We start from the raw sequence: 27,216 nt of genomic DNA, 5'->3' as shown, positions 1-27,216 counted from the left end.
GCTAAGGGTGGCAAGGAAAAAAAACTGCTGACTGCAGTGGTTTGCAAATGGCACATTCAGCCAGTGGATTTGCTGAGCCAATCGGTGGCACTCAAGTGAGACACCAGGCCTTCCCACTGCCTTATGTCTGTCTTTGCATGTCCTAAAGATCTCAGAGGTCTATCTGCTGGAAAGAAGGCCGCTTCTTCAGAGGATAAAGGCAGTTTTTTTTCCTCAAACCAGTTCTTAGGAGACAAACTGCGTTCGTGGAATACCCTGAATCACAACTCAGCAAGCCACATTTTAGCTTAGTGTGTTGCGAGGACCTAAGTGCCATGCGTTTACGATTCAAAAGATTTGGCTGAATAAATCTTGTGTAAATTGATTGTGTGTAAGCAGGAGATGCAAACTCAGCCAAAGGAAACCAATTACCAACGTGGACCTTGTGTTTTAGTTGCTAATCATTTGTTGAAAGGTGAACATTTGCTCTAAGGATCTTTGTAGCTGGGGGGAGAAGATTTCTCCTTGTCGAAGTCATAGAAATTATGCGGGCTTGCCTTTCTTACACAGCTCTTGGTATTTTTATGTTTTTGATACTCACCTTTCTACTCAAGACAGTATTCAAGATGGCTAATAAAGTAATGGCTGGGCTCAGACTTCCCGTTTCCAAATCAAAGGGTTTGCTTCAATTCTGTTTTCACATTTGTTTCCTGGACTCCAGGGAACTCATATCCCATCACATCCAAGCAGAAGTTCCACACAGCCCAAAATGTAGATATAATGGATGCTTTCTGTAATCTGCCCACATTTTTATCCTCCTAAGTCCAGGTTTGCCCCACCCGTGCAGAGAGAAAATAGTGGCTAAGAAAACAGGGAGCTGTAAGTTGGCTAAGGGGTTGTGGAAGTAGCACTACTGTATGTTCTCCCAAGTGAGATCCACTTTAATTCCAATTGTCCCGTTGTTCACATCCAGAACGCTGATGTCTCTTCCAACTGAAGGCCGGCATGTAGAATCTCTTAGAGGCTATTAAGAAACATAGCATGGAGAAGATAGGGAAGAGCATAAGCCATCATTTAATCATGGCAGGATATGGAATGGTGATCAGAATTAGTTTTACCAGCCTGGTCAACCAAATGAGAGTGGAGGGCTGGATCTCTGCATTGCCCAGAATACTCGTCATTAAAACAATCCGTCTCGACACATATTCTTGTTGCTGTGGTTCAAGGAATCAAGGGTTAGCTTTGGGGCCCGAAGTCTTCAGGTTCTCTAACCAATACAGGGTGGGAAGCATCTGGCCTGTGAAATTAATCTGGTTGGCCACATTGAAGTAAGGTGTCTTCCCAACAAGTCTTAATTGTAAAGAAACACACTGAGGTAAAATAATGCTGTCACCTAAATCTTAGGATATGCTGCTCAATTCAGAACAGAGGACAATAAAATGCCTAGAATGTGCAAAATAGTAATGTTTTAAAAAGACAGAATGCACATAAAAACATTGTTTCTTTGTTGCTCAGTGAATAGTCAGCCTTCCAATACTTGTAGGGCTGCCAGAGGGAAGAAGGTGTCAATTTATTTTCTATAATACCTAAGGGCAGGACAAGAAGCGATGGGTGGAGGTTTGTCAAAAGGAGAGCCAATCGGGTAACAAGGAGGAATTTCCTGATAATAAGAACTATTAAGCAATAGTTTGCCTCCAGGAGAAAGACCTCCAACGTCACTCCTAGCCTCATTATTCTATGATTCTATGAAATTAAAAGCTACTTCTCTCCACTGCTATCATTTCTTTCTTCTTTCTTTCTGTATTTTTCTTTTTCACATTCTCTTTCCTTGTTCTCCTTATTCTGTATTCATGGGAAACGGTGGCTCAGCTGACCTTATCACCTAGAAAGCTGGCAGCCCGGGTTCGAGACTCGAGCGCCGTGTGACGGGGTTAGCTTCCATTATTACCTCAGCTCCTGCCTACCTAGAGTTCGAAAGCATGCAAAATGCGGGTAGATAAATAGGTGGAAAGTAACAGCGTCTCATGCGCTCACCATATAATCATGCTGGCCACATGTCCTTAGAAGTGTCTTCGGTCAACGCTGATTCCCTTGGCTAAAAAAACTCAGATAAACAACGCCCGCTAGACTCAGACACAACTAGGCAGGGAAAATCTCCTTTACTTTTTTTATTCTCTATTCATCAGTGTTAGGTTTTTATGTGCTCTTTAAAATTGTCTAATAAAAATTTATATATAAAAAACAAGGAGGAAAACTACTTACAGGCCACAGATATTCCAGCAAGTTTTCTGACGTGACAGTTTTAAGAGTATCCTGTTTTCAACTGAAGTCTAACAAGTTATGCTGTCTTGTAACGACTCACAACTCAAGTAAGCAAGCAACAGTTTCACTTTACTATTATTTCTGAGCAGGAGGAATCAATAGTTTTCTTAACTTCCACACAGCAGGAATGAGAAATACCGATCTCTCCAGATTTCTATTCCGATGACGGGAGAAAATTTAGCAGGCCGCTCTAAAAAGAAAAAAAGCAAAGCAAAAACAAACAAGAATGGAAGCATTTTGAATGCAAGGGGTACAGAAATATTTAACCTGGCAGGAGAAAAGTCAACAGATGTTTCCCAAGCAACGTTTTGTTGCCTTTCTATTTCCACAGAGTTTCTGTTTTTGTTCTGTAACCTTTGCAGCTTCACCTCTGCAATTTTTCGCAGCAGAAAATATCATCCCGTTTGGGAGCCGTTCTTAATCGTTTAGGAAAAACTGCATCTCTGCTGTCCTTTAAAAATGCTGCTTTATAGAATTAAGGAAAAGAAGTTGGGCCTGAAATAGTTCAGTCACACTTTTGTGCAACGCCTGACGTGGCTCTTAATGTAGCCTGTGGTAGCGTTTAACTTAATTTGTGGGTTGGCAACCTATAATTTTGAGGCTACAAAAAGTGGAGCTCTTGTAAGTATAGAGAGCACAGTCCACTTTGACCCCATGATCAGCTGGCTAGCAGGCAGGAAACCGAGCTGTTTTCTCCCTGCTACGGTAAGGAGAAAAGGAAAGGGTGAAGGAGAGCGGAGGAGAGGATGCTGACAAGTGGTAGATTAATTCAAGTGCATCTCCAGTCAGATCAGTGTAGTTTTTATGGCCTGTAAATGCTTCCCATTCAAGATCTGTCCGGGGGAAGCAATAGGCCAGAGGTGGCAAACCTATGGCACGCGTGCCAGAGGCAGCGTGTTGTGATTCAGGGTCAGCCTGTGGGTTCGGCAGTTGGGTCGGACGACTCAGAGGAGGAGGAGGAGGGGGGTGTTGAAGAGCTTGATGAGAGCCCTCAGCCAGGCCCCTCTCATCTGGTCACACGCAGACCCAGCTGTGTGAGCCTGACAGCGTGGATGAAGATGACCCACAGCTGGCCCTGTTCAAGGACGCCCGACGCAGGAGGCAGTCAACCAGGAGTAAACAGAGGAAGGCAATGGGGCTCCTCGGAAGGAGGCAGAGAGAAGCCACGCCCTGAACTGTATTTAAGGGGGAATGCGTGGGAGGGCTGGTTTGCTGAAGGCAACCGCTTGAATAGTTCCTGTTTCATAGCTCCTGTTTCATGGTTGGTGTCTGTTTTATGTTAATAAATTTGGCAGGCTTTATTCCAGCCTCTTGCCGTTTGTAAAGGGGTTGTCCCTGCCTTTTCTGCAGGGCCGGTAGCAGGCTGGTACAGAACACAGCACTCAGAGCCCTCTCTATGGGCTCACATGCCGTTGCCCCATCCCCGCCTCCCCCCACGGCCCCCTCCTCACCAGCAGCCCCCCGGAGGAGAGTTGCCCCTGGGCGTGGACCACACAGAGCAGCGCAGCCAAGGACATGGCAGCTGGGCAGCGGGAACAAGACTCCGCCCTCATGCTCCATCGCGCACAGATGATGCGGGGCATGGGCGGAGGGTGTGGCCACCATGGTGCTGCTGGGCAATCTGCGGCCGCCGGTGGGTGGCCCTGCGGGCAGGGCAGGGTGGGGGCAGCGACGGTTTTTGGGCACTCGGTCTCTAACAGGTTCACCATCACTGCAATAAGCACTTGGGGGAAATATAAATGAGTCATATTTGATGGGATGTAGATAGTCCTTGACTTACGACCACAATTGAGACCAGAATTTCCATTGCTAAGCAAGGTGGTTGTAAAGTGAGCCAGGCCCAATTGTACAACCCTTTTTGCCATGGTCGTTATGTGAGTCACTGCAGTTGTAAAGTGAATCATGCAGTCGTTAAGCAAATCTGGCCTCTCCCATTGACTTTGCTCGTCGGCAGCCAGCTGGGAAGGTGGCAAATGGGCAATCACATGATAACGGGACACCACAACCGTTAGAAATATATGCCGACTGCCAAGCACCCTAATTTTGATCATGTGTCTGTGGGGATGCTGCAACGGTCGTAAGTGCGAGGACTGGACCTAAGTCACTTTTTTTCAGTCTTGTGGCAACTTTGAGCAGTTACAACAATGAATGGCTGTAAGCCGTGCACTATCTGTATTGTAGGGAGGGGAATAGGAACATTTATCTCAGAATGAAGAATGCACCGCAGCTTCTAATGATGTGAGGTATATGTCCAAAGTCACATTCCAAAAAGATGTGAACAAGACCAGAAAAAAACAACAACAAAATGTTAGATTGAGGTCATTTGTAATAACATGAGTTAAAAAATATATTTATTGGATGTAATTATTTTCCAGAAAAAAAAAACTTTTTTTACACTTTTCCCCATGTCACATTCACAACAAAAGCTCTATAGCAAGTTTTGGGTGTCCATACAAGGCTTTCAGGGGTCCTTGTGCAGCAAACTCTCTAGTCTAGTGAAACGGGGGGGGGGGGGGAAATGTAGTCTAAGTAGTATATTAATCTACTGCATAAATGTTAAATTAACAGTATCTTTAAGGATCTGCACTAACATTGTACTATTTGGGAGAAAATTAGTGTTTTGGATCAGTAACAATTCAAGTAGTGATTTTTGTTTAAAAATCAAGCTTTTTTTTAAAAAAAAGATGAATTATAAAGAAAAATTAAACTATACGCCTATTTTATTTTTTCTGCTTTCCTATGCAGCCATAGGGACGCGGTGGCTCAGTGGGTTAGGACGCTGAGCTTGTCAATCAGATGGTTGGCAGTTTGGCAGGTCGAATCCCGAGTGCCGGGTAACAGAGTGAGCGCCTGTTACTTGTCCCAGCTTCTGCCAACCTAGCAGTTCGAAAGCACGTAAAAATGCAAGTAGAAAAATAGGGACCACTACGGTGGGAAGGTAACAGCGTTCCGTGCGCCTTTGACATCTAGTCATGCCGGCCACATGACCACGGAGATGTCCTCGGACGAGCGCTGGCTCTTTGGCTTTGAAACGGAGATGAGCGCCGGCCCCTAGAGTTGGAAATGACTAGCACGCATGTGCGGGGGAACCTTTACCTTTACCTTTTATGCAGCCATAGAGTCATATAGACCTTCCACAGAAAATATTACTGTTAATTCCTACTTTTAGATAATTCACCTAAACAGGCCTCAAACACTTGTCATGCTGGCTTTTGCTGTCTTAAGGATTAGAAACATGCCCTTTAAAAGACAATTGGTAGTTTTTAGGTTTCTGAACCCAGCTATGTTGTGCACAAACTGGCTTCATTGAATATAAATTCTCCAGGAAATATTTATGTTCCTAAATTGTCTATATTCTTTTGAACTGGATGACAGTTTCCACAAACACATCCATGTAGCTGCTTGGAATCACGTTTTATTCAAAGGTACCTTTATCTTTAACTTGGGTTTAGCATGACATGGTATGTCTGCCCCCTGTTGGACTTCTTGGGAACAAGCTGCCCCAAACAGTTTCAAGACAACAAATGCATGAACTATGATTTCTTCAAGACAGTCAACACAGAATAATAATAATAATAAAAAACCCCACACAAATGCAGTTGTTAAAAAGGAAGATCAGCTAAGAGAATTTGATTCCTATGAGCACAAATCAGCTACACTAGCTAGGTTGTGCATCATGGTTTAGTGAACAAAGCACAATTCTTGGGCTCCTACAACACACTTAAGATAAAATGAATGAAACAGCATTATGGCTTAGTTTAAGGTTGCCCTACTTTTTCTGATCAAGAGCTAAACTCTTCCAGGTTGTCGGATCTTCTAAAGATGCTGTGGCTTTCCAGATATTACTACAGAATAATTCCTATTAGTAAGGATCCATGATGATTGGGGATGATGCAACTTGAGATCCAATGCCTGAACCAGGCTTTTTATAAATGTGTTCTATAGCTGACCTAGGTCTACATTTTTAACAAAATCTTCTCAAATCTTGACTGTAAGAGAAATACTCACCCAACCTCCCTGCTGTTCAATCCAGAGAGCCAGTCGATCCCTTATAAAGTTCATGGCCCAGTCCATCACATCCCCAAAGAAACTGCGGGCAGACTATGGGTGTAGAGAAGAAAGAGCAACAAAAGAAGAAAGAGCAACATGATTAAAAAAAGACGCTAGAATTTATAAGCTTCGGTCCTCTTTTTTAGTCAAAATATTAAAGGGCTCACCCTTTAAGGTGGGAAATAATGGCTAGAAAAATCAGATTTACACATTAGGAGTTTCTTGGCTATGAATTAAAACTACTTGTCAAAACTTCAATAGAATGTGTTCCAAGGTTTGTGAATTCACTAGCTCACTTCAACCTGGTGACCAGTAAATTAAAGGTAAAGGTAAAGGTTCCCCTGCACATGCGTGCTAGTCATTTCCGACTCTAGGGGCCGGTGCTCATCTCCGTTTCAAAGCCGAAGAGCCAGCGCTTGTCCGAGGACATCTCCGTGGTCATGTGGCTGGCATGACTAGACGCCAGAGGCGCACGGAACGCTGTTACCTTCCCACCGTAGTGGTCCCTATTTTTCTACTTGCATTTTTACGTGCTGTCTAACTGCTAGGTTGGCAGAAGCTGGGACGAGTAACAGGCGCTCACTCTGCTACGCGGCACTCGGGATTTGACCCGCCAAACTGCCGACCTTCTGATTGACAAGCTCAGCGTCCTAACCCACTGAGCCACCGTGTCCCTTATACCAGTAAATTAGGACTTCCTAATTTTCAGTAATCATGGACATTTCAGACAAAGAAAGCAACTGTATGCGTGTATTAATTCAGAAGTAAATCCAACTGTCAGTCAGATTTATTCTGAGATAAGCGTGCAAAGGGACACCCTTTTCCCCAATCAGTTTATACTAGGGATGGTAATCTGTGGAAAGTCACATTGAGCTAAAGAAGAACAGATGCTCTAACTACTTAAAAAGAGAGAGGTCAACCAGGTTTAAAATCTGCTTTTACCACTGAGCTGAGTGCATGACTTCCTTCTGAAAAAAAATGCCATGGTCAATTCTGTATTTGAAAAGCTAGGATGGGGTAGCATGCAACTCAAAAGAAACAAAAAGAAGAATTACTTAGTGATTTAGGGGCCCATTTTTTCTCCTCAATAGGTGGGGAAAGAGTAAAGGATCAAATGGATTGAGTGAAGACAAAGGAGAATTGCCCCTGGAAGATTTAAAGAACACAAACCATAAGACAAAACAGGGACTTAAATCTTGTAGAAGCTTCAAACATACAAAGCACCCCAGGCAACCCCCCCAAAAAAGACTCATGTATCCTTTTTGTCTGTTTTTCCTTTAAAATAGGTATGCAATGGCTTAAGCAGAATAACAGTCAATGTGGGTGGGAGATAGAAAAACCACCCTTTCCCCTGTATTCTTTCTTTGTAACTCTCTTTTTTGCTTGTTGGTATGGGTTAGGACGCTGAGCTTGTCGATCAGAAGGTTGGCAGTTTGGTGGGTCGAATCCCGAGTGCCGCGTAACAGAGTGAGCGCCTGTTACTCGTCCCAGCTTCTGCCAACCTAGCAGTTTGAAAGCACCTAAAAATGCAAGTAGAAAAATAGGGACCACTCCGGTGGGAAGGTAACAGCGTTCCGTGCACCTTTGGCGTCTAGTCATGCCGGCCATGACCACGGAGTCGTCCTCAGACAAGCGCTGGCTCTTCGGCTTTGAAACGGAGATGCGCACCGGCCCCTAGAGTTGGAAACGACTAGCACGCATGTGCGGGGGAACCTTTACCTTTACCTTATAAAAGAAATATACAGAGTCGTGGGCATTCCTAGAAGGGAAAATGACATCAAAAGAAAAAAAAGATGGGAGCTTTAAATATCATGATGCAAGCCTACAATTGCATCATTTGCATGCTGTTGACTTACATGTCATCATTTTGACATTATGGCTAGTAATGAATGGATCCAAGTGTACAGAGCCCTCCCATCTACCCTTTTCCTGGAAAACTAATGTTTCCTTAATTAAAAATGAGCCAATAATGTAGGTTTGTCCAGCAGATATAATACCCAGATATAATAAACAAAAACCATGCCATCTCTTAGCGTGACATGCAAGTAAGATGAGAAGGAGCCAGTAAAGATTACCAGTAAGGAGAGATGAAAGATTTTAATTAAGAGAAGCTTCATCCTTATAAATCCTCTTCTTTCAGGGAAGGGAGAGTAATTTATGGCAAAAGGGCCTTACGCATTTGCCAAGTTGTTTTTCTGCAGCACAGTTACTTCCCCAGACCACATCTGCTAAAAAGCTACATCAAACCTATCCTTCCAGGGCAGGAAAAAAAATTAGAAAATAATGCTGTTTCCTTAAAATAAGCATTTAAAATAAAATAAAAATTTCTATTTTCACTTTCTCCCAATCCTGCCCTGCCTCCATGTGACCTTCAGCCCACTCAAAAGTATGAAGACCGTCCTCCCCCCAAAGCCCCTCCCCTCCAAAGCAACCCAGCCTAACTGGCACCGTTTCTATGGGTCTTACTACAACCCCACTCATTTCAGCCTATCTTGCTTTTCCTGTCCACTCCTTAAGGATGTTGATACAACAGACATTATGCTTTCAGGTTTTTTTTACCTGTCGGACAACTTCGTATGTAAAGTAGAAGAAGACAATGATCCGTCCCCAGTTGATTCCAGTGGCAAACATCTCCTCTGATATTTCGGCCAGAGCCCGGAGTAGATTTTCACCGGTGATGCTTTCTGCCATTCTGTAAGGGGAGAGGGACATCTCAGTCCAATAACCACAAAAAACGTAATTCTGGAAAACAAATCAAAATCACATAAAAAGTGGCAAATCCAACCGATAGAATCAGCATGTTTTGTTTTGTTTAAAAGAAAAGCTCTTATGGACCTCGCATATCATTTGAAGCCCAGGAAAGGAGAATGGGAGGAGGAGGAGGAGGAGGAAGAAGAAGAAGTAATTATTGTTGTTGTTGTTGTTATTGTTGTTGTTGTTATTATTATTATTATTATTATTATTATTATTATTATTATTATTATTATTATTATTATTATTATTATTATTATTATTTGGATCTTACCAGCTTTCACCAGAAGTAGCTGGTGCATCTTATATCAGAACTGGTGGGCTGTCCCATCATATTCAATACAGTCACATTTTTTTTTCTTATTATTAGGAACTCTATCATCAAATACAATTGAAAATGTACTCATGGGGTGCTTTAATAGGTAGGATAGTATTCATCTGTGTTAATAATCCAGAATGTGCCTTCTCAGGCAGGAGCAGTAACAAACACTTATTATCTAAGCTACCATCTCATCCCAATGGGATTGGCCCATTCCATCTGTCCGGCAGAAAGAGCATGCTCTGGATCCTGTTGGCCAAGGAATTTGATCATTCAGGATCCAGAAAAGCCTTTTTTGCTGTGGTTCTTATCCCGTGGAACAATGTGACCAGTGGTGGGATTCAAATATGTGAACAATTGGTTCTCTCCAGGGCTTTTTTTCTCATAGAACGCTCAGAACGGAGTTCCGGCACCTTTTTTGGATGGAACCTTGTAGGGTAGGCAAGGCGGGTTATATGACATATGTGAGTTCCGGCACCTTTTTCTTTTACAAAAAAAGCACTGGTTCTCTCTATCCATTCTGGGCCTGGGCAGAACCGACTGAATCTCACCACTGAATGTGACCCCTGAGATGAGATCTACCTCTACTGTCTTGGCCTTCCGAAAAGGGCCTGAAAACCTAGCTCTCCCAACTGACTTTGCAGCTCTGATAGGGGCATTCCACAGTGGGAGTGATTAGTAGAATCATAAGACTGAAAGGACCTTGGAGATCTTTTAGTCCAACTTACTGCCCAAAGCAGGAGTCCTTATTCCATGCCAAACGGTTGTCCAATCTTTTCTTGAAAACCACCAACAATGGAGCTCCCACAACTCCAGGAAGCAAGCAAACATTCTCACTGTCAGGAAGTTTCTCCTTAGCTCCAGGTTGGATCACCCTCTTGACTAGTTGCTTCTAATCTTGCCATCAGGTGCTATGGAAAATAAATCAACCCCCTCTTCCATCAATAATAATAATAATGATGATGATGATGATGATGATGATGATGTTGGAAGGAACCTTGGAGGTCATCTAGTCCAACACCCTGCTCAGGCAGGAAACCTTATACCATTTCAGACAAATGGCTGTCCAGTCTCTTCTTAAAAACTTCCAGTGTTGGAGCATTCACAGCTTCTGGAGGCAGGTTATTCCATTGATTAATTGTTCTAACTGTCAGGAAGTTTCTCCTTAGTTCTAGGTTGCTTCTCTCCTTGATTAGTTTCCATCTGTTGCTTCTTGTCCTGCCTTCAGGCGCTTTGGAAATTAGCTTGACTCCCTCTTCTTTGTGGCAGCCCCTGAGATATTGGAACACTGCTATCATGTCACCCCTCGTCCTTCTCTTCATTAAACCAGACATACCCAATTCCAGCAACCATCCTTTATGTTTTAGCCTCCAGTCCCCTAATTATCTTTGTTGGTCATCTTTATGATGTAAGTTGCTCAGAGTCCCTCGATAGTGACATGGGAGCATATAAATTTAATAACAACAACAAAAAGTAAAATACAACCAATCAGAGGTCCATTGGAAACCGGCCTTCTCCTCAAAGGGAGAATCACAGTGGCCTACAGACATGGACTGGATGGATCCCATTCTTCCTACCTGGTGACTTCTGCATTATTTCTGAGTTCTTGGAATATGCGGAACATGTGTTCTTTCAGTGAATACATCTGGGCAGCATCTGGCTCGTCTTCTCCATTTGCTTGCTCCCCTGGCATGTTGTCTCTGTCAAACTGCTCCAAGGAGGCCAGGTAGCGAAAGCAAGCTGCATATTGCTGCCACAGAGTCTTGATGAACCTACCAGAGAAAAAGGCATGAACAGATGAGGCGTGTGAGCCCAGCAAACAATAACAACAACAAAGTTGGAAAGAACCTTGGAGGTCATCTAGTCCAACCCCCTGCTCAGGCAGGAAACCTTATACCATTTCAGACAAATGGCTGTTCAGTCTCTTCTTAAAAACTTCCAGTGTTGGAGCATTCACAGCTTCTGGAGGCAGGTTGTTCCACTGGTTAATTGTTCTAACTGTCAGGAAGTTTCTCCTTAGTTCTAGGTTACTTCTCTCCTTGGTTAGTTTCCATCCATTGCTTCTTGTCCTACCTTCAGGTGCTTTGGAGAATAGCTTGACTCCCTCTTCTTTGTGCCAACTTGAACCAGGTGGAGTTAGCACTGTCCTACACCGCTTTCCATCACTGGGCTCTGGATGGGAGATTCCGCACCATAGGCAGAGATGCTAAAGAGGAGCAGTGAAAAGACTCCTTGAAAAGCACAGAGCAGCCTTTGACAAAGTGATGCTCTTGAATGAGATCATTTGTTTTTATTCTCCCTTTATTACTTCATAAGTAACTCAACGGGGTGGTGAAAATACACAATACTCCCTTCTCCTCTTTTCCTCACAACAAGAACCCCTGTGAAAATTCTTTGACTCACCCCCACCCCTTCTGGGAGGCCCAAATTCAGCACATCTGGATTCTGATCTATTCAAGCAACTAGAGAAAGCTTGGAGAGCATTGTCCCAAAGGTGCTTTTTTCAAGAGGCAACTGGACTTTCTTGTTTTTCTTTCAAGATGTTTTGCTTCTTATCTAAGAAGCTTCTTCAGCTCTCAGCTCTTGGAGAGCATTCATTTATGCTCAAAATATACCCATCGTATCACTTGTAGGGTCATAAGGGTCATTAGACTTCATTATCAAATGGGTATCTATATAAACATTTTTTTAATATATCTTATTAATTTTTTTTACAATAACAATATTTAGTGCTTAGTGAATAGTGTGTTGTCTAGGTTGATATATTTAAACACAATAATAATTAATTTCTATAGCTGATCAATATGTTAATTGATAACATATTTACTTGATCCTCTCTTCTTCCAGTAATATTCTTCTTTTCTCTACATTAAACAAATATAATTCTTAATATTTTCAATACATACAGAGTTGGGTATAAACATTTTTCTAGTATTTGTACATATAACAATAACATCAGCATATAGCATCTTTTTCTAATCAGCTTATTTTTCGATTGTATTTATAGAAGTCATCTTATTAAGTCATTATATGTCCTGTTTTCAAAGTTCTTATTTAAGCTTAATTTCTCCTCAGTATTGAAACCACTCTTATCAGTCATAATTTTCTCAAAATTCATTGCCTTTGAATATCCAAACTTTTCATTCAAATATACTGTCTCAATATGTTTACATTTCATATATTATAAAACTATTATATTACTTATATATCTAATCCTTCTTACTACAGGGCCCATTTATGTTCAAGCTTTATCTATTCTTTTAACCATGTTCAAACAAGTATTTAATCATATACTGTAGTACATCATTTAGCAACATCTATAGGGCCTCTTTATATCCAAACTTTATATTTTTTTAACCATATTCAAACAAGTGTTTAGTCATATAGTATTCCATCTGGTAAGTTGAATCACATCTCTTAAATCTAATTATAATCTTCTTCTTTTGCCAGGTCGCCTTCCAAATCAGTAGGTTTAGCTTGCCAGGTTGTATTTTTGTAGATATTGTTGGGGATAAAAAAGGCAAATTAAGTAGAATATTCATTTTTTGTCTCCCACACTTTAATGATTCTCCTGACAGCTCTTTAATCCATTTTATTAAATCTTCCTTTTTTGTCCTCAAGTTTGTTTTGAAGTCCTGGAAGGTAAAATATCTTTTTTATTTCCTTTGTTGTAGCAAAATTTTGCAGATTTTCTTTTGTTTGTATTAAGTTGTAGTTCTCTTCATTTGTAGCTTTCATATTTAAGTCATTTTCCTCTGACTTGTATTCTGTTGTCTGATTTATTTGTTCATTCTTTATCATTTTTGAGAGTTAATTGTGACTTTAAGTTAAAGATATGATCATTTATGTTATCAAAGTTGTTTTTAATCTCATCATGATTTAAGACAATAGTCATTTGATTCTCTTGCAGCATTGCATATATTTTCTCCTGGAATGTATTTGCTTTGTCTTGAGTCGTTGTTCCTGCAGAACTCTGATGTTCTGCACAGGGGTCTTCGGCAGGAGGTGTTAGGTGTGATTTTCTGTCACTTTTAGATAAATATACAACATCCATCCTCTAAGTCAGGGGTGTCAAACTGCTGGCCCGCAGGCAGGATGCGTCATGCAGAAGCTGTGCCCACCCCATTGCTGGCAATGGCAAAATCATCCCGATATGTCGTGCAATGTCACGTGACACTGCAAGTTTGACATATCTGCACTAAGTAGTTTTTCACCGGTACCATAGTCTCTTTAGTTAGCTTTATCAAACCAGCCTATCTTAAAATCCAAACAACCAAAACTTCTGTAGTTCTTATCTTTATATATGTTTTTTGTAATTTTCAGTATGTTTCCAATTATCAAAGCACCACTGAAAACAGTATTTTGTAACAGTTCTTTTCAGGGGTCTTTTTTTTATTGAAAAGTTTTACAAAACATTTTATCTTTAACAATCCCTCCCCCCTCCCTCCGCCCACCCCTTCCTAGCCCTCCCTAACCCTCCCCCCCTTCCCCCCTCCCCGACTTCCCAGAGCTAAATACAAGGTATAAAAGCAGAAAACAATCATAAACAACCATATGCTAACAACAATAAACTATTAAGTCTATCGCACTCTAGCTCATATGAAATGACTACAAGCAATACTAATATTACATTAAAAAAAGAAAAAAAAACTTATTCAAATGCTAAGTGAAACTTTTTAGTCCCATATTTGTTCTGGATATAATCAATCCACTTTTTCCACTCCGTAATATAACGTTGTTGCGAATGATCTTTCAAATAAGCCGAAATCTTTGCCATTTCCGCCAGGCCAGAAACTTTAAGAGTCCATTCTTCTATAGTCGGAAGTTCCTCCTTCTTCCAATATTGACCTACTAAAAGTCTTGCCGCTGTAATTAAATTCAACATCAACTTGGTGTCCACAACAGTAGTATCTGTAATTATACCCAATAGGAACAATTGCGGACAAAACTTTATCCTTTGCTTAAAAATCTTCTGCATATTCCACCAGATTTTAATCCAAAAAGCCTTAACCTTCTTACAGGTCCACCATATATGAAAATACGTTGCATCTTCGCCACCACATCTCCAACATTTAGGTTGATAGTTCGGATACATACTTGCAAGCTTTTTAGGATCTAAATGCCACCTATAAAACATTTTGTAAAAGTTTTCTCTTAGGTTTTGAGCTTGTGTAAATTTTACGTTTCTCACCCAAATTTTTTCCCAAGTGTCCATTGTGATAACTTCTTGAATATTCTGAGCCCATTTTATCATACAATCTTTAACAAGTTCTGTTTCTGAGTCAATTTCTATCAATGCAAGATATATCCGTTGGATGTGTGCTGGACCCTGATTTCTAATTTGCTTTACCAAATTTTCATCAGTCATTGAGAAACCAATTTTCTGGTCTTCTTTCCACCTGGCCCGTAATTGACCATATTGAAACCAAGTTTGAACAATCTTCTCATCTCGTAAAAGATTATACGGCTTCAAACACCATACGTTCCTCTCCAAACTTAAGATCTCCTTGTACGTAGTCACATCATGTTTGAAGCTAACATTTATATTTTCTATTGCATGTTTCGGAATTGCCCACAACGGTATCTTGTAGTCTAACTTATGTCTATACTTCTTCCAAACTCTCAGCAATGCCTGTCTTAAAATATGCACTTTAAACACATTATCTACCTTCTTATCATATAGTAAATATGCATGCCAGCCAAATAACAAGTCGTGGCCCTCAAGATTTAATAATCTCCCTTGTGTCAAATTAATCCATTCACTTATCCCTGACAACGCAGCAGCTTCATAATATAATTTAAAGTTGGGCATTTTAAGACCACCTCTTTCACGCGTATCCTGCATAATCTTAAGTTTAACTCGTGGCCTTTTCCCTGCCCATACAAATTTATTGATACCCCGTTGCCATTCCTCCAAATTTGAATCTTTTTTAAGAATCGGTATCATTTGAAATAAAAATAAAAATTTAGGCAAGACATTCATTTTCACTGCCGCAATTCTTCCCAGTAAAGACAATTGCAATTTTTCCCAACTCTCCAATTCTTTTTGAATTTTTCCTCATAATTTTTCATAATTATTTTTATATAACTTTGCATTTGAGGGTGACAAATACACCCCCAAATATTTAACCCTTTTAACAATCTCAAATCCAGTTAACCCTTCTAAAAGGGCCTTTTGTGATGCTGTCATATTTTTGGCTAATATTTTAGTTTTTTGTACATTGACCTTAAATCCAGAAACCTTCCCATATTGCATTATTATCTCCATCAGGTCCACAACAGATTTTTCTGGCTGGGTCACCGTAACAACCAGATCGTCTGCAAACGCCCTCAGTCTATAATCCTGATCTCTAATTTGAATACCCTTTTTTCCAAATTCCGTATTTTAATCAATAATATCTCCAATGTTAATACAAATAATAAAGGTGATAACGGACACCCTTGTCTTGTGCCCTTTTCTATATTGCATACTTCAGTCAAACTATTATTTACTATTATTCGGGCAGTTTGTTTTTGATATAATGCCCTGATTGGTTGTAAAAATTTATCCCCAAAATTCATTTTATCTAAAACTTTCATCAAAAATTGCCAATCCAGTTGATCAAAAGCTTTTTCAGCATCTAAAAAGATCAACGCCGCAGGGATCTGGTTGTTCCTTTCCAAAAACTCCACCAAGTCAACTATATGCCTCACATTATTTTTCATTTGCCTTCCACTAATAAACCCAGTTTGGTCCCCATGAATCATCTGTTGCAAAACCCTCATCAATCTATTAGCTAAAACCTTAGCAAATATCTTGTAGTCCGTATTCAAAAGTGATATTGGTCTGTAATTTCTTACTTGAGTAACATCCTGATCTTCCTTCGGAATCAGGGAAATAAAAGCAGTTCTCCAGGACGGAGGCACCTTTTCTCCCCTTTGAATTGTCTGAAACAATTCCTTTAATGGCTTTATCACCTCCGATTGTAGATTTTTATAATAGACCGCAGTCAGTCCATCCGTACCTGGCGCTTTATCCACCTTCAGTTGCTTAATTGCTAAAAGAATTTCTTCTTCTGTTATCAATTGATTAATCTCTTCCTTTTGTTCTTGTGTAAGAACCGGGATGTTGGCATTCTTCAAATATACATCAATATCTGCTTCATTAATCTTATCTTTAGCATATAATTTGGAATAAAAGTCCACAAAGGCTTCCTTAATAAAGTCCTGTTGATACACAACCTTACCTTTATGTTCTATTTTGTCTATGTTAGAAGCCCTTTGCTTTTTCCTTAACCTGTAGGCTAACCATCTACCTGGTTTATTGGCATTGCAAAAAGTGTTATGTCTAGCAAACCGTAAGTTAGTTGCCACCTGATCAGCCATCAGCTTATCAAATTGTCCTCTTAACAAATTAATAACCTCTTTGATCTTCACATCCGATGGATTCAAAATTAGGGCCTTTTCCTTTTCCCTAATTTCATTCTCCAATTCTTTCCTCCTAACTTCCAAGTTACGTCTGTATTTATTATTCATATATATTAACACCCCTCTCATATAAGCTTTACTAGCGTCCCAAACCATGTCCATAGAAGTATCCTTGTTCATATTAATTTCAAAAAAGTCCTTCATCTGTTTTTTACATTCTTCCACATTACTCTGATTTCTAAACAAGTTCTCATTTAAGCGCCAAGAGTGCCTATCTCTATTGTCCTTATTAATCTCTAACCAGACTGGACTATGGTCAGATATAGTTCTTGGACAAATCTTTATCTTCTTAATCCTAGAAAAAAAATCATTAGTCAGTAATATAAAATCAATCCTGGAAAAAGATTGGTGTCTATCAGAAAAAAAAGTATAATCCTTTTCATGTAGATGTGTGTCTCTCCAGATATCTCGCAATTCCAGATCATCCTTCATTTCAAAAAAAGATTTAGGCAATCTAGCATGGCTCGGGGCATGTTTAAAAGAACCACACTTGTCCAGTTGTACGTCCAAGACACCATTCCAATCTCCCATAAAAATAAAAGATTTATAATCCAACTGGGTAATCTTAGTATGTAATGTTCTATAAAAGTCAGCTTGTTGTTGATTAGGAGCATACAATCCAACCAAAAGCGTTTTTTTGCCTTCTAACAGCAGATCTATCATAACATATCTTCCTTGTTTATCTGCTTCTATTAGTTCTGCTGTCAGAGTATTCTTGACATAAATAACCACTCCATTTTTCTTATTCATTGCAGAAGCAGTAAATTGCGTACCCAACCTTAAGTTCAGCAGGTATTTTTGGTCCATAACCCTAATATGTGTTTCTTGCAAGCAAATAACATCAGTCTTAAATTGTTTTAAGTATTGAAAAACTTTCTTTCTCTTCTGTGGTGAGTTTAATCCATTAACATTCCAAGTTAGGAACTTAGTCGCCATCCTTGGCGTCCCGAAGCTTCTGGAGCACGCCTGCCAGGATCCCCTTAACTTCCTTAGGCCGCGCCCCTCCCACAGCTTCGCTATAGGTACGCTTTGAAGGTTCCATAACTTTCTGCTGATCTTGCTCTTGCTCTTGTCTCACTCGTCTTGAGGCGGCACGCGTCATCCTCTGCTCTCTAGCGTCTGCCGATGAAACTGTAATTTGATCCCCTCCAGTACCTTTCTCATCTGTCTGTGTTCCTTCAGCATCTTGAGGCTTTCCCTCCCCATTTTTCTTTGCAGATTCCAAAAGTGGTAGAGGGGTTGCTTTTAAAACTTTGCTATAAAAATCACGTGCCTGGATCACTGTGACCAAACGGTGTCTCGTGCCTTCATGCATCACCACCATGCCCACTGGTATCTCCCATCTAAACTTGATGTCGCGTTTTTTAAGTTCCTGTGCCAAAAAAGCAAAATCTTTCCTTCTCCTTAGAATTCTTGGAGGAATCTCTTTTAAAACCAAAACTTCTTGCTCAGCAACCACAAACTTAGTATCATAAGCAACTTGGATAACTTCATTCCTGATTGCTCTCTTTGTAAAATAAACCACCACATCTCTAGGTAGCTTCCTCTGCCTTGCAATCCATGAATTCACACGAAAGATTTTGTCTATACTTCCCTCAATTTCAGCTGCTGGCTGTCCCAGTACCGCTTCCAAAGCCTCAGACTATCTGCTTTAAATCTTCTTTAGGATTCTCTTTTAAGCCTCTGATTCTGATAGCAAACTTCATCTGGTGGTACTGGACCAGAGTCAAGTCTCCATCCATTTTATCCATTGTATTTTCATTCTCTAAAACTTTTGCTTCTAGTCTGGAATTCTTTTGACTAAGATCCTCCACTTTTTCATCCAAGCATTGAACACATACAGCCACACCTTCAAGTGCAGGCAAGATGTCTGCCCTCATTGCTGTAAACTTCTCTTCCATCTTCTCCTCCAGCTTTTCCATCTTTTCATCTATAATATCTGCTATTTGTTGTGAATGCTTTTCCAAAGCATCCTGTAAATCCTTAACCGTCAGTGCCGGAGCAGGTGCAGGAGGAAGTAAGGCTTGCAGCGAGGACTGTTGCACCGGGGAAGCCCCCGCACTCCGGAGAAGTTTAGAAGTTTTAGTCGCCATCTTCCCCCACTTTCACTTACTACGCACTTTCACTTTTAGAAAACCATAAAGTCCATTGAACTAGAGAACAAAAGTCCACTTCACCTTGACCTCCTGTATCGCTCTGCCTGCCTCTTCACACTCGAAAGTCTTTCCTTCTGGCAGGGGTGGTTGCTAACGCTTAGTTCTGCTCCCGAAAACACGGAGCAGAAGTGCTGCGCAGCCCGGAGCAAACCCAGGCTTCGGGGGGGGCTCGATCCTTCAGCCGCCCGAACTAAAAGCTCAGGCGGCCCCGGAGAGCTCAACCCCTACCTGGGGCCTCACCCCCTCCTCTTCTCCCGAGGAGGGGGCTTCCGAACCACCTAAACAGCTGATCGGCGCTGTTTTCGGCAGTTCAACAAAGCCGCGGAGCGGACAGCCCGGAGATGGCTGTCTTCAGCGTCGCGTCGCCACCGGAAGTCTCCCAGGGGTCTTATGATTATCAACCAGACAAGATTTCAATCCAAAGTGTTTAACCACTTGAAAGCTTTCCAGTAACTTCCCTTTTAGAAGATTAACCAAAGGCCAAGGTTTTTCTTTCTCCGTTAACAGTTTTTAACTTAAAAATGCAGCTCAATGTGTTTATAACCCCAGGTCAGCAGTTTCTAAACATATATAATTTCACTCTGTAGTAGATAGCTCAATGCTTTGTTCCTAGCTGTTTTTTGCTATTTCTGGGCATCTTTCCAAATTCTGAGTCAATGCAGCTATAGTTTTCTCTAATCCTCCACTAGGTGGCAGTAGCTGCTCATTCTTCTTCTTCTTCTTCTTCTTCTTCTTCTTCTTCTTATTATTATTATTATTATTATTATTATTATTATTATTATTATGTTGTTGTTGTTGTTGTTATATTACCGTATTTTCCGGCGTATAAGACGACTTTTTAACCCATGAAAATCTTCTCAAAAGTTGGGGGGTCGTCTTATACGCCGGGTCGTCTTATACGCCGGAAAAAAAACAAATCAGTCGAGCGTCCCTGTTCTTGCAAAGCCGGGCCGCCCCGCGCAACCGAGCTATCTCCGGCGCGGCTCCGGGACACGGCTGGGCGGGAGCGTCGGGCGGCTCTCCCCACGCGAAGGCGGCGCTGCCCGTCGGCTCTTGTTCATCGCAGAGGAGGCGAAGGCCCGACTGGCCCCGCCGGCCCTCCCGCTGCTCCCGCGCTTCTGCCGGCCCCCGAGGCGCAGTGTTTCCCGGGCGGCAGGCAGCGCCGGAGGACAGCCGCCACCCCGCCACGGCTGGCGCCCCTCCTGCTTCCCCCCCCAGGCCTTGAACTTCTCCCATTCGGCGCAGGGCAGGGCAGCTCCGCCCGCAGCCTCTTTTTCATGTGCCGCTTCCCTCTCACTGTCGGCCGAGGCGCGCTCGGCCCGGGCTCCCCGTCCCTCTTCCCGGCCGGCTTCCCGCCCTGCCCCTCATGGAGCTGGACTGGGCGTGCAGCCTCTCGGTGTGGCTGCTTTTCCTGGGCAGCCTGGCGGTGCAGCTCCTGCGCTCGGACCTGTTGCTGAGCCGGTGGCTGCTGCTGCGTGTGGGGCTGCTGGCCGTCCTGCAGGCGCTGGGCCGTCCTGCCGCTGCCCCTCAGCGCCGCGGTCACGGCGGCTGCCTGCTGGCTCGTCTCGGCCAGCACCGCCCGGCGGAAGCGCATCCCCGCGGGGGGAGAGCGGTGCTGCTGACAGGTGAGTCTGGCGGGCGCGAGGCCCTCCCCTCGGGCAGCGGCAGGACGGCCCAGCGCCTGCAGGATGGACAGCAGCCCCATGCGCAGCAGCAGCCGCCGGCTCAGCAACAGGTCTGAGCGCAGGAGCCGCACCACCAGGCTGCCCAGGAAAAGCAGCCACACCGAGAGGCTGCACGCCCAGTCCAGCTCCATGAGGGGCAGGGCGGGAAGCCGGCCAGGAAGAGGGACCGGGAGCCCGGGCCGAGCGCACCTCGGCCGACGGTGAGAGGGAAGCGGCACATGAAAAAGAGGCTGTGGGCGGAGCTGCCCCGCCCTGCGCTGAATGGGAGAAGTTCAAGGCCTGGGGGGGAAGCAGGAGGGACGCTGGCCGTGGCGGGGTGGCAGCTGCCCTCCGGCGCTGCCTGCTGGCCGGGAAATGCTGCGCCTCGGGGGCCGGCAGAAGCGCGGGAGCAGCGGGAGGGCCGGCGGGGCCAGTCGGGCCTTCGCCTCCTCTGCGACGGACTGGGAGGGCAGGGCATGTATTTTCCGGCGTATAAGACAAAAAACCTTGAAAAACTTCTTAAAAGTAGGGGGTCGTCTTATACACCGGGTCGTCTTATACGCCGGAAAATACGGTATATCAATACTTTTTCAGGTATGGAATTTTAACAGTTTTCTTAGTTTTCAAATTTATCCAGACTGTAGTATTTTTAACTTCATTTCAATATATTTCTGTTCCCCATTTTAATTCGCCATTTCCGTCTATGGAAGGGTGCAGTGTAGTCCCCTCCCTTCTCACTTTGGGAGGATTTTTGCTTCTTGGGAATCTTTTCCAGGAAGTCAGATACAAAATAGGAGACAGAAGATCGAATTCCTCACCCAGTTTCAAGCACGCTGTTCACATTGTTCTGGTTAGTGCCTTTGGACTTTGGCTGCAAGTAGCTTGGGCTGGTCACTGAAGTGTGGCCAGCCTTTCTCCTGTCGGGTTAGAGGGCTTCACCTGGATCAAGCAGGACAATTGCCGTCATTCTGCGATCATCGGGGTGCCCCTCTTTCTTCAGCGTCTCTCCGGGGTGAGTTTAGACCCATTTAGGGTCCCCTGGCAGGGTGAAACTAGCCGTAGGGTGCAGAGCTCCGCAATCCCTCAGCTGTGCACTATGGCGCAAAACCAGAAATCCGTTTATATAAACATTTTAAATAAATAAATAAAATAAATCTTGCCTACCCCAACAACAAGGCTTTCCCAATTCGAAGGATGCATGAGATGCTGTCAGAAAGTCCTTGGCAAGAAAGAGAGAAAAGATTTCAGTCTTTTACCTTGCAATTGTATCGAACCGATCTCTAACTCATTTTTCTGCAAACTTGCTAAGTTGGCTTCCGATTTCCTGATATTTAAGGAAAGTGGACTACAGGTAGTCCTCGACTTACGAGCACAAATGAGCCCAACCTTTCTGTTGCTAAGCGAGACATTTGTTAAGTGAATTTTGCCCCATTTTACAACCTTCCTTGCCGCTGTTGTTAACACTGCATTTGTTAAGTTAGTCATATGGTTGTTAAGGGAATCTGGCTTCCGCTTCCCCATTGACTTTGCTTGTCAGAAGGTCACAAAAGGGGATCCCATGACCCCGGGACATTGTGACCACCATAAATATGAGCCAGTTGCCAAGAAATGGGTTGGGCTCACCATCAAGACTAAGCAGGGGTCAGATTCCCTTCTGTGGCCTCTAGGAGGCTCTTCTGATCACGAATATGGAAAATCTATGGTATGATTTCTTGTCATTTTGAGGTGGGAAAGAGATGCAGAACTTTAGTATAAGTCTTGCAATACATATAGGTAGTCCTCAACTTACAACAGGTCGTTTAGTGACCATTCAAAGTTACAACGGCACTAAAAAAAGTGACTTATGACCATTTTTCACATTTACGATCATTGCAGCATCCCCATGGTCATGTGATCAAAATTCAGACACTTTGTCACTGACTCATATTTATGATGGTTGCAGTCTCCCAGGGTCATGCGATCGATCACTTTTGGCAGATTTTTGCCAAGCAAAGTCAATGGGGAAGCCAGATTCACTTAACAACCGTGTTACTAACTTAACAACCGGAGTGATTCACTTAACAACTCTGGCAAGCAAGGTTGTAAAATGTGATAACATTCATTTAACAGCTGTCTCGCTTGGCAACAGAAATTTTGGACTCTGTTGTGGTCATAAGTCAAGGGCTACCTGTATACTGCATCGCCATTTAAAAAGACAAAGAAAATTCCTGGGAAAAAGCTGTGCCCTACTCAAATGCTAGGAATAGTCATTCCTTGTCTACAAGAAGGCAACTGCTTACCCCTACATTAACCCATAAGATGGGTGATTTGTTTGGCTTGGCACGTTGTAGGAACTCAGTCAGGACAGAGCAAACTACCCCTAGTTCAGTCTCATGTTCAAATGCAGTTTGTAAAAACTAATATTTTAACAGATATGAATAATTCTTCTTTTGAATAATATCTTATTTAAGGTAAAGGTAAAGGTTCCCCCGCACATGCGTGCTAGTCGTTTCCAACTCTAGGGGCCGGTGCTCATCTCCGTTTCAAAGCCGAAGAGCCAGCGCTTGTCCGAGGACGTCTCTGTGGTCATGTGGCCGGCATGACTAGCACTCGGGATTCGACCCGCCAAACTGCCAACCTTCTGATCGACAAGCTCAGCATCCTAACCCACTGTGCCACCACGTCCCTCAACAAGCTACTGCTAAGCTTGTAAGCCGCCCTGAGTCTTCGGAGAAGGGCAGGATATAAATGGAATTTTTAAAAAAATCTTATTTAGAATAAGCTAAAAACTAAAGCAGGTAACCACAGACTCCAGTGTTTCTCCTCTCACTGACAATGTTAGTGAAAAGCAGGAGCCAATACTTTTTTTTTGGCACAATTCTATACAGGTAGTCCTCGACTTACACAATATTTCATTTAGTGACTGTTCAAAGTTACAATGGCACTGACCATTTTTCACCTTATGACCTTTGCAGTATCCCCACTGTCATGTAATCAAAATTCAGATGCTTGGCAGCTGACTCCTACTTATGACCGTTTCTGTGTCCCTAACCCTAACCCTAACCAACAACCGGGTTACTAATTTCTCATTTGCAGCAATTCACTCAACAGCTGTGGCAAGAAAGTACATAAAACTCACTTAACAAACATCTCACTTACCAACATAAATTTTGGGCTCAATTGTGGCCATACGTTGAGGACTATCTATACCCGTGGTGGTGAACCTATGGCACGCGTGCCACAGGTGGCACGCAGAGCCCTCTCTGTCGGCACACACGCTGTCGCCCCAGTCCTAAGCCTTCAGCTGGGTTTTCTAAAACCTTTTCCCTTTAGGCCTCTGCTGCCAGGTGAAAAATAAAAAAAAGGTTCAATCAATCAATTTCAACTTCTGGGGGGGGGAAAGGTCTTGCAAAGTTGGAATCGATTGTTTGAACTTTTTAGTCCCACCCAATCTGCCATTACCACAGCAGCACACCCACCCAGTTGCCCACACCCACCCAATGGGCAACACCCACCCGATGGGCCCCGCCCACCCGGCACATGATGATACATAAGTGGGTTTTGAGTTGCAGTTTGGGCACTCGGTCTCTAAAAGGTTCGCCATCACTGATCTATACTAATTTGATTGGGCATAACAGGTTACATGAGCACAGCAATTAAGATTTCTTAGTCCAAGTTTAGGTTTTAGCTGTTGTGTGAACTTAGCCAAGGAATTATTTAGTCCTTATTTTAGGAAACCACAAAAGCATTTGGACTGATTGACTAAAGAATCTAGTAAGCAGTCTTCTCTCTCTTTGAATAATGCTTCATGGATTACACATTTAACTTGCTGAACTGTTCATATATCCTGTTTAAAGTACAGGTAGTCCTCAACTTACAACCGCAATTGGGCCCAACATTTCTGCTGTTAAGTGAGCCATTTGTTGAGTTTTGCCCCATTTCACAATCTTTCTTGCCACAGTTGTTTTTTTTTATTAAAGAGTTTTACAAAAACAAAATTTTACAATATATCCCCAAATCCCTCCCACCCCAAACCCACCCACTTCCCCCCCCCCACTTCCCAGAGCTAAATACAGGATTATAGTTACAATAATCATATTCTAAATAAAAATTATGCATAATATACAATTAACCAAATTCATAATGCGCTTTAACTCTCTTTTAACATAACTACCAACAACGTACCAATAACAATATCCCACTAAAATCTACTCATAAGCTAAATGGTACTTTTTAGTCCCATATTTGTTTTGAATATAATTTATCCATCTCCTCCAAACTGAAATATATCTTTCCTGTGAATGACCCTTCAGATAAGCAGAAATCTTAGACATTTCTGCAAGATTCGAAACTTTAAACACCCATTCTTCTACAGTGGGCAAACTATCCTTCTTCCAATATTGTCCCACCAGTAACCGTGCTGCTGTTATCATGTTCAACATCAAGTTAGTTTCTTTAACATCACAATCTACAACAATGCCCAATAAAAACAATTGCGGGGAAAACTTTATCTTTCTCTTAAAAATCTTTTGAATGTTCCACCAAATTTTAATCCAAAAAGCTTTTATATTTCTACAAGTCCACCACATGTGAAAATAGGTAGCTTCTAAATTACCACACCTCCAACATTTAGACTGTAAATTAGGATACATGTTGGACAACTTCTTGGGAATTTCTTGCCACAGTTGTTAACTTGAATCACTGCAGTTGTTCAGTTGGTAGCACAGTTAAGTGAATCTGGCTTCCCCATTGACTTTGCTTGTCAGAAGGTTGCAAAGGGGATGCTGCAACGGTCATAAGTATGAACCGGTTGCCAAGCGTCCGAATTTTGATCACATGACCATGGGGATGCTTCAAAGATCACCAAGCGCGGAAAAATGGTCATAAATCACTTTTTCCCCCAGTACCCTTGTTAACTGTGAACGGTCACTAAACGAGCTGTTGTAAATTGAGGACTATCTGTACATGCTGCAAGCTCTCTTTATGTAGCCCCAGTGGTATCCTATAGCCCCGGATTATGTATAGCAGGGGTCTTCAAACTTGGCCCTTTTATGACTTGTGGACTTCAACTCCCAGAATTCCTCAGCCAGCTTTGAAGTCCACAAGTCATAAAAGGGCCAAGTTTGAAGACCCCTGATGTATAGGCTGACTGTGGTTGTCCGATACGCAGACCCCTGGCTAAATTTAACTAGTTTTCTCAATTAATCCGAGGGCGGCACCGTAAACTCTGAAGCAGCGGCACGGACCGCGGGCGCTCGAACCGGCCTCCGCCTGTGCCGAGGGGGTGCGGCTGGCTAAAACAGCCTGGGAAGCCGGAACTTCCAACTTCTCCCTTCGTTCCCTCCCATCCTCCGCTGGGGACATAAATCGGCCGCTCTTTTGCACAACTTTCTTACTCGATTCCCCGGGAATCGCAGCTGAGGCCGTCGGCCGGTTCCTCCCGCTTCCCTCCTCAGCCATATCAGGCGAGGACGATCGGCTCCCTTACGAAGCAACTTCCTGTCCCGGGGAAAATGAAAGAGAAATTCCCAACTTAAAGGCGTTCCTGAAGGGGATTTTCCACTCCGTCCCCGAAACGTGGGAGAATTGCAAAATGACGGATGCGGGTTCGTGACATAAGCCCACTCTGCACATAACTTCCGAAGGAGGCGCGAGGTTTGCCCCGTGAAGCCTGGATCCCGCGCGGATCACACATCGTAGGCTTAGTTGTGGTTTGTGGAAGCTACAGTTGTAGTTAAGTGCCCTCCAAACGCCCACAGTGAGAAGCGGTTATTTTATTTATGGCAATGCTTCTCGACCTCGGCAACTTTTAAGAGGTGTGGACTACGACTCCCAGAATTTCTCTCCTGGCTGGGGAATTCTGGGAGTTGGAAGTTCCCAACTTTTCACGTTGCGCTTCCTTTACGGCAAACTGAGGTTTGTGAACTCAGCCCAAGAACAATCAATCCCATGGGCGTTTGGCCAAATTCTCATACTGTAACATACTGTTAATGGGCATTCTTCACATTTGGGCTTATTATGTTGTCTGAATCTTAACTGCTATGCTGCAGTTGGTAAATCAGGATGAGGAAAATGTGGATTAGCATGTCAGGTTCACCTGCATCACTCAGGCCATGAATGCATTTCTCCTGGACGTGCCTTGCCCACCACACCCCTATGTAATAATTATTTATTTATTTATTTATTTTATTTTAATCCAATTTATATCCCACCCTTCTCCGAAGACTCAGGGCGGCTTACAATTTAAGCACAAACCAATGTGCTTAGCAATAGCCTTCATTCTATGTATATGCCTGCTTATTAGGGTTTTTGGGCCCCCCCAAGCGGCATTATTACAAAGTCAGCTTATTGCCCCCAACAATCTGGGTCCTCATTTTACCTACCTCGGAAGGATGGAAGGCTGAGTCAACCTTGAGCCTGGTGGGACGCGAACCTGCACTAATTGCAGGCAGCTGGTGTTACTTAAGGAGGCATTAGCCCACTGCGCCACCAAGGCTCAGATAGGCCTGCCCTATCCCATGACCTCATC

At 43.0% G+C, this 27,216-nt stretch overlaps 1 protein-coding gene across 1 annotated transcript; it reads right to left on the bottom strand.

Annotated features, from left to right (window-relative positions):
* Positions 1-1,613: 1,613 nt before the first annotated feature.
* LOC308676227 (apoptosis regulator BAX-like) lies at positions 1,614-26,193 on the bottom strand. Its single transcript, XM_081342033.1, has 6 exons — positions 26,084-26,193; positions 21,873-21,927; positions 10,999-11,193; positions 8,911-9,043; positions 6,310-6,402; positions 1,614-2,491 (listed from the first exon to the last, which is right to left on the bottom strand). The coding sequence occupies exons 1-6, from the start codon at positions 26,145-26,147 to the stop codon at positions 2,456-2,458; spliced, it is 576 nt and encodes a 191-aa protein (XP_081198159.1). The 5' UTR covers positions 26,148-26,193; the 3' UTR covers positions 1,614-2,455.
* Positions 26,194-27,216: the final 1,023 nt, after the last annotated feature.

This window comes from Vipera berus (genome assembly GCF_964194415.1).
Source record: "Vipera berus genome assembly, chromosome: W".
Taxonomy (NCBI): Eukaryota; Metazoa; Chordata; class Lepidosauria; order Squamata; family Viperidae; genus Vipera; species Vipera berus.
The sequence above is the reverse complement of the archived record's forward strand: the minus strand, read 5'-3'. Positions and strand labels throughout refer to the sequence as shown.